At 41.8% G+C, this 12,622-nt stretch overlaps 1 protein-coding gene across 1 annotated transcript in view; it reads left to right on the top strand.

Moving 5' to 3' along the window:
* The window catches only part of tnfrsf21 (tumor necrosis factor receptor superfamily, member 21), a 41,237-nt gene extending 31,783 nt beyond the window's left edge, over positions 1–9,454 (top strand). Inside the window, exons 5-6 of the mRNA XM_032511399.1 lie at positions 2,305–2,563; positions 7,082–9,454. Coding sequence (XP_032367290.1) covers positions 2,305–2,563; positions 7,082–7,311 — 489 coding nt within the window. The 3' untranslated portion in view covers positions 7,312–9,454. The remainder of the gene's footprint in view (positions 1–2,304; positions 2,564–7,081) is intronic.
* The last annotated feature ends 3,168 nt before the right edge of the window (positions 9,455–12,622 follow it).

The raw sequence follows: 12,622 nt of genomic DNA, 5'->3' as shown, positions 1-12,622 counted from the left end.
CACACACACACACACACACACACAGCAGCCTAGGAGCTTTCTGGAACAGCAGTACTGTTCCTCCTTGCAGTGACCCATGTGCTCCAGCTTGGTCCTAAGCTTTGGGAATCAGACTGCATGTGGTTTGAGACCGAGTGTCAGACATACACACAGTACTCCCCCAGGGTGGGCAGCAGGGACACAGCTTCAGTTTGTGACCAACAGTTTGATCTATTATATGGCAATGATTGCAGCAACGTAAATGTCAGGAACATTATGTAAAAGGTTCAGGTAAAAACAAACACACAACACTACACAGAGAAGTGAGTAACAAATAAATAGGAATGTCCTGTTGTTGATAACATAATCTGTGTCTCACTGTAAATTCAGACTTTCACTTTTTTCCCATGATAAACCAGATAAGGTAACCAAAAAAAAGGTACATAGAAATAGAAATTCCGTACTTTTTAAGCCCAAAAAGTAGATCTGTGCCACAAGGTGAATATGAGATTGTATGATCTTGCCTAGGATTATTCATACTTATCCACTGACTTCCTGTCCCCAGAGGCTGCTAAATTTGTTATCCCTCATGGGTGTGTTTGTCACCACAGCATCTGCTCTAAAAAAACTTTTGTTCCAGTTCCATCTACTGCTGTATGAAAGTCAGTGTGTCTTTGTCACAGTGTGCGTGCCCGTCTGGATGCGTCTGTGCATGTGTGCAGGCCTTTGTGAGCGAGACAGAGTTTGTTTGTTCTGTCAGAATCACGGATGTTGTGTCAGGCTGCAGCCCAGTGACCCAGACATCATGGAATAGAAAAAGAGAACAGCACCGGTGTTTCTACGTCATGTCCTATTGGAGCTCATTCATTACGCCTAAATGTCTAATCCACCACTGCATGAAAATGGATTTTCATCCAAAGAAAAGAACATTTGTCTCTTTGTTTGTTGGTTGTTTCCAGTGTGTGCGCTGAATGAAATGACCTTCCTGCTGCTGCTAACCTTCAGGCCAGACTGGGCTCTCGCTGTGAAAAACAAGACATACTCTCATGATCTCTTCCCCCAAACCAGTCACTACTGGTTTCAAGCCACAGGTTCATTACCACACCAAAGAGAGACAGGGGGAGGGGGTGGAAGAGGGGTTTTAACAATAGAGGAAGGAGAGAGAGAACAAGAGACCGAAAACTGAAACTGAAACAACATGAGACACAGAGAGGAAGACGAGAAGACAAAAAGACGAGGGAAAAAGCAAGGATTGGGGAAAAAGAAGGAGTCCAAATAGAATAAAGGGAAAAAACAGAGATAAAGTTAAAGGGGTAAGGAAGGTTTAAGAAAGAAAGAGAGGACAAAGTGGGAAATGGAAGGATAACTGGATGAGGAGACAAATATGAAAGGACGTGTGGCTAAACAGATGAAAACCCACAGAGATTAACAAAGGTAAAGGAACCAAGAGGGAAACAAGAAGAAAAAAAATTGAGATATTAATGAAGATATTAATGAACTGGGCGGCCTCTAGCCCCCCCAGTAAGAGCGTGCGCCCCATGTTGGCTGAGTCCTGCAGCGGTCCGAAAAAAAAAAAAGATATTAATGAATGTCCGTTAAGCCATTGCCAAATCTAATCAAGACTCTCAGCTCCACCCAGCTCTCTGGATGTCTCAGCATGACTATGTTCAGAAGATTGGGGCGTCCGGCGACTTTCATGCCCAGAATATCGAGTTAGTTATCCTCTGTGTCCTCCCTGGCTACTAGCAACTGTGTGGGGGTGTTGCGTGATCACGGAAGGCTTGTATCACATGGATGTGATGACAAAAACTACACACTATAGCTTTAACTACTCCAACCGTTGTGTTTAAGTTTGATGACGGAAAACACACTTATGGCTCCGGCCTAATTTAGGAAACACTGCTACGGGTCATAGTAGAGGGTAGAAACCATCAGCCTACGGGATGTGGGTGTATGGTTGGGGGGTTGGGTGAGAGTCCTGAAGAGAAAGGTAATATAATTAGAAGAGGAGAAATTATGAAAAACAGGGACAAAGAAAGATTAAGCGAAGGAGGATGTGAGGATGGCCAACAGATTTTTTTTTTTAAATTAGAAAACCAAAATCGGAACAACATTGAGAAACAGGAGGGTGTGTGTTCCAGCGTTAGTTTTGGCTGCTATGTACACCGAGGACCATGGGAAATGTAGTGTTTCCTCGCTGTGGGCTCCATGGAGCATTGGTTTGCCACACTCATGTTCTTCTCTTCTTATTGCTTCCCCTCCTCATCTTCTCCCTCTACTTTTCCTCACCCTCCACTCCCCCAATCTCTCTGTTTCTATCTCCAGTTTGACATCAACCAGCTGATGACCTCAGTGAATGTAAGCCAAAGCCTCAGCCCCGTCCACAAGCCGCTGGAGTCTCCCAGCAGCATCTGCAGCAACCATGGGGGTAGCATGGGCGGGGCCGGCGGCGGGGGCGTGGAGCGGTCGCCGGTGGACCGGAGCAAAGGCTTCTTCCCCGACGAATCAGAGCCCCTGCTTCGCTGTGACTCCACCTCCAGCAAAGACTCCGCCCTCAGCAGGAACGGCTCCTTCATTACCAAAGGTGAGCAAATTAGCCGTGTCTTTGGCAAGAAAATGTCTTTGATGTGATTATAACATTAGCATGGTTTTCCAAATAGAGCTGCAACTAATGCTTATTTTCATTGGGCGTTATTAGTCTTTCTAGTATTTTCTCGATATATCGATTAATTGTTTCGTCTATGAAATGTCATAAAATAGTAATAAAATGACAATCAGTTTTTCTCAAAGCCCGAGATGACATCCTAAAATGTCTTGTTTTGTCCATCCCAATCCCGGGAGTGGAACGTGGCGGATATAGACTATCAATGCAGTAACAGAATATTGATTCATATTTGATCAGCCGAGTTTTACAGTTAGATCTTAGTTTTGCAAGCCTGGTGCGTTGCAATGGACATTTGCATATAGTTGAGGTCGTTACAAATTCAGATATGGAAAATAGTCAACTCGTGTAGTTCCCAAACCCCCTCAGATTGACTATATGTACTGTATATGTGGCAATAAGTCACGTAAACTGGCCTCAGATGTCTTCAGCTGACCTCAGCCAAACAAATAGGAAGTTCCAAGATCCGTCTGCAGGGAACTTTGAACAAAACAACTTACTGGAAATGAGAAGAATATCAAGCCAAGAATCTGAGGACAATGGGGAAGGGGTCATAATTAATATCACGCAAAAGCCAGCTCAGACAGACTTTGTAAAAAATTGCCAAAGTTTGCATGCAAGGTTGTCTGAGATGTGAAAAGAGGTGAAGAGATTTGAAAAGGTGATTGTCAGATATTATAAAATTGAGTTGAAACGTTACCCTAGGCTTCTCCAGAATAAACCAACCACACTGCAAATGTCCTCCAGAGTCTCCATGTTCTACAACACACTCGGACCCTAAGCCCCATGCAGCACGAGCCCAGATCTGCTGCTCTTCCATAGAAATAAACAAGGTTGGTTGACATCACATGTGCTAAGGATCCAGTGTATTGGCAGCTTAATGTTTACATACCTGGACCCAGTTTTGCTTTTTGGTAAAATACATACATTTATGCAACATGTACACAAAAAAAAGAGCAAGATTGTGACACTGGGCCCCTCTTCATGATAGTGCTCCAAGATTGGAAATTAAAAAAATATGTAACTTCATTTTAGTTCCTTAAGCATGAAAATTACCTTATTTTTTATTTTTATTGAATTAGCAAAACAGCGGTAGACAGTAAGCCTACTGTTAGCTTATCGCTATATTAAACACAGAACACTTAAAGCTAAACGGTCTAAAGTGTGGCTGTATTTCACCGGGACGTGTTCCAACACCAATGTACAACAGTCAGTAGCCAAGGACACAGCACAACTTCCCCGTAGCCTTCCGCTTCACTCAGAGATGTTGGAGGATCCACAGCACTGGAAAATCCTCCCGCCCACCTGGAGTCCCCCAGTCACCCGGTCCCTTTGCCTGCATTCAGGTTCAAATAAATTAAAAGTCATTATAGAACTGTAATGGCATAGCACTATATTGGTAATTGGTATCGGCAAGTACCCAAATGCAAGTACTTGTACTTGGTGTGAGCAAAAAGTGGTATCAGCGCATCCCTATCAGTTATTCAAGAGTAGGCTACTCATGTTAAACTTACTTCAAAGTTTTATTATCCCCAAATGAACTGAAAAGCATTCCAGTTCTCCACCGGAGACTCATTTCGACATGTCCTACATTTTTACCTGACAGGGCATTTCTGGTAGCCAAGACAGAGATAGAGACTCTTTGTTGTTGCTTATTATTCAGACTCTCACTAATGTGCCTCACACGGAACTGAAAAGGACTTTGAACATGGCTGTGTGGATGCTGACTGCCCTCATGTGGTCACTCTGGCTATTGTTGCTAAATTAAAAACCATTTCATGCACTTCCAAGGAGGTCGACCTTTCTGTTAAAGAGTAAGATCCTTTTTTCAAACGTAAAATTGCTCTTGCTAAAGCCACCAGACTCCATGTAAAAAAACAGTAATTTAGGCATCGGAAAATACATCTAATTCAAAGTCGACAGAAACAAAATAAAACTATCAGTTTTATAGTACAAGTTTACCAATTTACATGGGAGAATATCTTGGCTCAATACACGCTTAAAGTATTGCTTTTTTAAATGGAGTCTGGTGGGTTTAGTGCTAGCAACCTCAGAGCGGTTTCTTTTTTTAATAGGTTTGAAAAAGGCCTATCTCTGCATGATGTTGCCAGAAATTTAGAATTATAATCTGGGCCTTTCAGTAGAAAATAAAGCCCATTCCTATCCCTCTCCAACTGGAGCCCTTAGAGATGGTATTACAAAGCTATGTGTTTAAAGACGGAACCCTTCAGATTTATGAAGAGCTCTCATCTCAGTCTGGACTACCCCACACTCACTTCCAGCTTAGGCACTTTGTCATCTCCGAACAGAACGGCCAACCATTAAAAGAGCAGCCTCTAGAGGAACTTTATATCCTGCTCTTACTCCGGAATCTCTCAGATTATAGGCTGGGAAGACCTCGGAGTGAAATGTAAATGGAAGAAGACCTGGAGTGTAACTTTGAAGAATGGGTTTGGGAATCATTGTGTACCAGTAGTCAGAGTTTTCCTTTTAACTCTAGACATAAAATTACACAATAAAATCATATTACAACATAATATACCCCTGACAGACTACATAAAATAAAGTCTCAGTACTCCCAGTTTTGCCCAAGATGAAAATCGGGAAAAGGAATGTTGGTACATATGTTTTATTCTTGTCTTAATTTGTATTGGGTGTCTATATCCAAAGCGCTTCATGATATTACAGGACAAACCATCCCCACAGAACCAAGAGTAATTCTCCTGGGTGACACATCTATGATGACAGTCAATAAAAAACCACTCAAATTTATTAGAATTGCCCTGATTATAGCCAACAAATGTATAGCTACATGGAAAGATGTATCACCACCTCTATTTGCTAGATGGATGAATTCGAGTGCAAAGATTATCTATAATTTGAAGGGTAAACCTGGAGAGTTTCAAAAGATGTGGGCTGGTTTCCTGAATATGTGGACTTGGTGCCTATAATACAGTGATCCTTTCATATTTACAATGCCATGGGATGGTTAAACATGCTTATACAACATTTGGAGCGGTTTCTAGCTTTATTTTTTACTTTAGGATATACTGAAGGCATGTATGGTGGGACCTGTAGGGGGGGATTGAGTGGGATGGGCTGATCTGGTACCTGCTTGATGTATTGTTGTACAATATCCCTTCACACAGCCCTAGTGTTGTTATGTAAGAAACCCAATAAAGATATTGTTGAAAAATGAAGCCCTTTTAGTGGACCACATTGATGATGCACATTTGCCCCACAGGTTTACGCTGCGGCCCGTCTGCACCTACTAGTTACAGCATTCCCACTTAATACTGGACCACTCACACACAACAACATAGGGAAATAATCCAGGTTGAAAAAAACGGTAGTTAGCCTTTAAGGCAGCTGGATATTGGCCCGGCAGGCAAATCCACTGTTACATCTGAATTGTTTTTAAAATGGCGGGGTGACCAGTAGTGAGGGCTGAATGAGGTTTTGTGATCAGTCTTCATTTTCAGAGCCCACTAGCGGGCGCTGTCTGTTCAACTATTGATAGAGAACACACTGAATTACAATGCCTTAGGCCGGGTTCACGAAGCATCACTTGGCCATCACTAGTGACCAGCCCTGTCACATATCCTCATGCCTGCATTAACTGATTGTTTTAGCTACTTGGAGACTATCTGTCTCTTTAGCAGCTAACTGCTCCACATCTTCACTTTGAGTGTGAAACACTCCTCTCAGGCCGTAGATTCAGAGAGCCCCAGTTCAAGAGCAAACAGAAGTTGCTTTTGCAGTGTGTATTATTGTGTTCTGTATATTGTATGCACAGTAAACATTATGTGTACTTCTTAATGTCTTTGTTTATTTGTACTTGTCTTTTCTCCTGACTGTAAATCCATTTTCCCATCTTGGATAATAAAGTGACTGAACTGAACTATGTTCAGCTCGCTAGTTGCTTGGTACTAGGAAGGCAGCGGGATACCATGTAGAAAAAGTAGTTTTGGACAGTCAGCTTTTTCCCTTTGAGCATAAAACATAGCTTGTTAACTAATCATATATTAACTAATCATATAACCAATTATAATCTGGAAAAATGTGTTTGTCTTTGTTGCTATGGTATTGTCTCTGTCTGTGCGTATGTGCTTGGTGCTTCTGTGTTGTTGATGTGTCTTAATGTGTGTCCATGCACTTTCATACTGTCTACTGTGTATGCTACTTGTGTGTGTGTGTGGTTTTTTTCATGCCATCAACCTGCCAGCTGTCACGACTTGTCTATGCTTATGTGTTCTGGTTGAATGCTTGTGTGTTGTATTGTTGTAGCTTATCTGATGTTGTAAGCCATCAGCCTGCTAGTGACTGCAGGGAGATGGCAGTAGGCACACATAGTCGTTGGTATAAAAAGTATTTATTGGAGCAGCTTTAAGATAATTGAATTAAGACAATGACAGCTTACCCTCTCTATTTCCCCTCCAGAGAAGAAAGACACTGTTCTCCGGCAGGTGCGTCTGGACCCGTGCGACCTGCAGCCCATCTTCGACGACATGCTGCACATCCTGAACCCAGAGGAGCTGCACGTCATCGAGGAGATCCCAGCGGCCGAGGACAAGCTGGACCAGCTGTTTGAGATCGCGGGAGTCAAGAGTCAGGAGGCCAGCCAGACGCTGCTGGACTCGGTCTACAGCCACCTCCCGGACCTGTTATAGTGGAGGAAGGAAGGAAGAAACCGCACGGATGAGAATCAGCACAGAAATAGAACGGAATGCCTTAGTGGGAAGAATGACTCAGATCTGATGCTGTTCAGAACAGCTTGGCTAGATATTTGATCAGATGACTCATGTCACATTCTCTTTCAAGTCTTTACTGGTACTTTACTCCTCCTAACCCTCCAAATGTCTTTAATTGTCTTGTGTGTATACACTGTTACTTTTTCGAAATACTTCCACCCACTACCATGATACAGGGTCAATGCTTCTTGTAATTACAGCATTCAAGTGTCACACCAAGGAGTACTTTGGTTACGGTGGTATTATGACAGTATTGTGACACTAACAAAAAGGCTTAACAGCCTTTAAATTTAGAAAAAGCTGGTTTAGAGAAGCTGACTAAATGGAAAAACAAACAGGAACGCACTCTCTTTATCTTAACCTGCCAATGCCTTCACTTTTAAATGGTCATTCCAGCTTGTTTGTGGGTTGTGCCAATCATCCTGGATTCCCTCGCCTTTAACATAATTTCAGTGTTTAAAAAAATCAAATTTAGCACGGTGGGTATTGCAAAATGACTGAAAGAAAGGAAACTACACAGAAAATAGCAAATAAGTTGTCGCTCTAGATAACACTGATATTATCTTAGGGGTTAAAGATTCTTGCAGACTCTCCGATGTTTTGCTGAGGTATAACTGGTCCCTAATTCTTTCTTCCCACCCCCTCCAGTTGCCTGTACTCGGAGCAGATCAGTCATGGGTCTCTTTGTAAGCACTCTGCCAGACCAGCAGGGGGCAGTGTTAGATTAGAAGGCTGACCTGCTGCTGTGGAACAAAAGCCATATATCAACAAATTCTGGATTAAAAATCTAAATAATCCAATATTATAAAAGTGGAGCAATATTTACCCAATCTAATATTCTGATATATGGCTTTGCCTTGGAACTGTTTGTTCATTTTGGAGCCTTGTCCAAAAGCAATGACCTGAACAAGAAGAGTGCAGTGTTTACCCTCCCGCCTGCTTCTCTGAAACCAAAGCCATATATCTAAAACAGTTTAGATACGTGGCTTTGGAAGCTCTGTCACTGCTGGACTCATAGAAGAAATAATTCTAGCAGTACGCACATTCAGATCTCTGCTAGCTAGCCCTGTCGGCCTCAACAAATGTAGCTTTGATGAAGTGTTCGTGATACATTTTGGAGCTTCATGTTTGGGTGTCTTGGGTGTTTCAGTGCTATAGTAAGAATTATAGAATCCAAGTGATTTCTGTCATGCAGTGGTATGTTGCTACATGCTCTATGTAGTATTAAAAATGTAACAATGATGCACTAATTCTCTTTTCTTTTGGAGAGGCAGACATGTATTTTCTGGGTCCTTCATTTTCTTTTATTCTGAAATGCTGTTAACTAACAGTTGGTTTTGTTGTAATGCTTTTTACATTTAGTTTGATTTATTATGTTCTTGTAGCATCTCTTTGTTCTCCTTTCTTGACTTCTGTGTACCTGATGCTTTAGTGGGCATTCTGATGTATTTCAGATGACCTGGCTGGGATGTAAGATGCATACTCCATACTTTACTTGAAGTCTCTCTACTTGTGTTTAATTGAGGAAGAAATAATGTACTCCTTAAGTTCCTTCCAAGTTCAACGTTCCTAAACTAATAATAAAACTTAAAAAACACCACCAAAATCTCATTTGGAGACGATTTTGCCGGCGCCATGAGAGCACCAAATGATGGACTCTGTTTTCACCAAGCCAGTTACTATCAAAGCTCCTGTGGTGCTAGATTTGAACTCTCACCGGTTGGCCTGACACAGGGGTCTTTACCCCGGACTGATGACGTTTTCCCCCAAGTATTCCAGACTGAATGAAGAAGATTGAAGTTGTGCTGCTGTGGAAATTCGGGATGTTGACATTGATGCATTTGAGAATGTGTGAGCTGGCTCTCCACGATGCTGTGGGGGCTCCAAACTGTAGGGTGTGGGCTTTATTTTCTAAGGAAGTCTGACAGAACGAAGGTGAGATGTGACACGCACATGTGGTCCGAGTGAATGATTTCATCAAACTTCACGTGTGTAACCAGTATGTTTACTACTATGTAACCTCTTAAAATCAACCAATTAAAGCTCAAAGCATTTGTCATAACCCTGTGTGTAGTTGTCACTTATTCCCATTTTTCTATGGGATAAAAACCTGAACCAACTCTTTTTTTGATAACAGGGAAAACATAATAAGATGCATGATTCGATTTTTCCCTTGAGGTTAGGGAAATCCCAGAGAAGGGTACGGCGTGCTGGGGTCACACAGCTTGCTGGAATACTCTTGTTCAAAGTTTATCAGTGGTGGAATGTAACTAAATACATTTACTCAAGTACTGTACTTAAGTACAAATTTGAGGGACTTGATCTTTACTTGCGTCTTGCTATGCCACTGTCTACTTCGCTACATCTCAGAGAGAAATATTGTACTTTTTACTCCACTCATTCATCCGACAGCTTTAGTTTCTTGTTACTTTACAATTTAAGATTGTTGCTCACAAAACGCATGCAGTTTATAAAATACAATGTTGGCCTACGAGTACAGCTGAGGATGTAAATGCTCAAATGATTAGACTATTAAACAGAAATTGTTTCCAGATTCTATGAGTACTTTTACTTTTAATACTTTTAGTGCATTTTCCTGATGACACTTACATACTTATTCTTAAGGAACACTTGCAATGCAGGACTTTTACTGGTAACAAAGTATTTTTACAGTGTGATTTTAGTAATTTTACTTGAGTAAAGGATCGGAATACTTCTCACCTCTGAAGTTCATTATGTATTGTCACATGTGCGTAAGATTCCGACCTTGCAGTAAACCCATCCTATCAGGACAGCCATTGTTACAGCACCCTGGGGGTTTTGGAGGAAACCAGAAAAACCAGATTAAACCCACAGGGAGGACGTGGAAACTCCACAGGAAGCCCAGACTGAACGTATACTGTAGGTAGACAATAACTGGATATAACTGCAATACTGGATGTGCCCCACGTGGTGGTTCCAAATATAAGTTATACAAGATGGATAGGATGGAAATACTGAATATAAAATAACTAAAAACAAGCATGTTGACAGAAACACTGGCAGACATTTTGACTTGTCACAGTAGGAAAGCTCAGTGACTCAGCGCCCTGTAATACCCTGAAACTGGAGCAACGACACGGAATTCACCCATATGGTTCTACCTACATGTTTCCATAATAGTTACTTCTCTTCCCAATTCCTAGTCTAATAACTAAGAATGCACGCAGGTGTACAACCTTTCTGACCTATACACATCCTATCAAATCTTTTCACACTGTTTACACATGCATATACATACACATACAAGTTCAGCCTCTAGTGTGATTTATAACTACCTACAACAGATGGGCAGTGTGGCTCCGTTTACATTAACTGAGGTATCTGCAGTTTTTGATCAAGATTATAGCAGCTTGGTTGGGTGAATTCACTGAATGTGTATTTGGGTGCGTGGGTGTGTGGGTGTGTGGAGGTCACCGTAACACGCCAAGGACCTGCCAAGAGTCACAAAGATGTCTCTTATTCCCACCAATCCACAAAGGATGTGTTATGTGACAGAGTAGAATAGAGCAGTGCAGAAGATGTAACAGATTCTCTGGCAGCCATGTTGCAGGTCTTACAGTTTCCAAGGACAGTTCATATGCGCTCCTGTTTGTCTGTCCATCTCAACTGAATTAAATTGACGCTTACAATTCCTGTGTTTCTCTTTGATTGTGAATTGACCATTTGTACCTATATGAAAAGCTAGTTATAAATCAGAGCAATGTACCTGTAGCTAGCTAGTAGCAAGATAAAAAGTAAAGAACACAGTAAGACATAGTAATTTTAACTTTAATCAGTAGCCATGGTTCCATCAACAGCATTTTATGCAAATTAAAGGAAAATCCAGGCCAATTTTTACGTTAATCTTGAGTGCTATAAATATGCATGTACTTTTGATTGAATCCCCCCCGACCTGAATCGGTGCAGGCAACATGGAGTAGCTGCAGCTACGTGTACGAGCGTCCACTGAGCTGAAACAGCAGTTAATGGGGCAAGTTTCAGAGTGTCTTTGTGTCTCTTAACAGACAAACATTGCATTTAAAATGTCAGTGCAACATGAACAGGACCCTTACGTAACAACAAGATGCATTTTCAACTAAGATATTGTTTAAATTCACCTACCCTATCTCTATCCTGTTAGCTGCTAGCTGTTAGCTGCTAGCTGTTAGCTGCTAGCTGTTAGCTGCTAGCAGCCGCCCGTGATGTTCAGTCATGTTTCTGTGATAATCAGAACGCAGCAGTTCTGTGTGTGTTTGTAGCTCATCCGTGTTGTGTGTTGGTCAAGAAGGAGGCTCGGCAGGGTCGATGTCGGGTGTCAACAAAGACCGATATAAGTGGACAAACCAGGACACATGAGACTTTTTAAATTTAATTTAATGAGCTAAATCTAACGGCTATTTTAGATGGTTGTAGTCTGGCATTTATGTGCATGTGCGTTGTCATAGCGATGTTTTGTAATAATTGCTTGATATGTTGCTATCAGTTGGCACATAAGCTAGGGTGACTAGTTGTCCCCGGTTTCCGGGGACAGTCCCCGGTTTTGGTGACCTGTCCCCGGTTTCACTGTGACTGACAGACCCGATATTGTAATGAAAGAAAGAAAACACTGACCAAACGGAGCCGATAGTCCCACACCCTACACCCGCAGGATCAAGACAGCCAGAGCCAGCGCTGCTCAGAGCTTAGACGTTTTAGAAAGCCGCGTTTAACGATGCTAAAATCACTGATTATTTACATGGAGTTTGGTGGGTTTGGCGAATGCTATTTCGCAGACTTTTATGTTTTAAAAAGGATCTTAATCTTTACCATCTCCTTAGAAATCCTTTCCAGAATGTTGTCAGGCACTTAGAATATTAATCTGAGTCTGTCAGAAGTAAAACAAGCACTTTATGAACGTAAATACAAGCTGGACAATTATCCCATTAACTTCCATCGTAGCTTGTTTCTCTGCTGCCGACTGCAGCGATCTCGTTTAATACTCCATCAACGTCAAAGGAAAATCTTTCCTCTATAGTTTTTATTGTGTCCGATACTCAATGAGCTGTTGCAGAAACAAGCCTGAAGCAATAAAGCAAAAGATGTCAGATTAATGTAGTTCAGTAAACATTACAACAGTTCCCTCTGAGGTGTATGATGTATGAAGCAGCAGCAGGGATAAGTCTAGGATCAGACCTTTAGGGGGGGCTCAGCCCCTAATGAGAGCAGCTCT

Source organism: Etheostoma spectabile, unplaced genomic scaffold, assembly GCF_008692095.1.
Source record: "Etheostoma spectabile isolate EspeVRDwgs_2016 unplaced genomic scaffold, UIUC_Espe_1.0 scaffold362, whole genome shotgun sequence".
Classification (NCBI taxonomy): Eukaryota; Metazoa; Chordata; class Actinopteri; order Perciformes; family Percidae; genus Etheostoma; species Etheostoma spectabile.
Note: the sequence above shows the minus strand (reverse complement) of the source record. Positions and strands in the feature narration are given on the sequence as shown.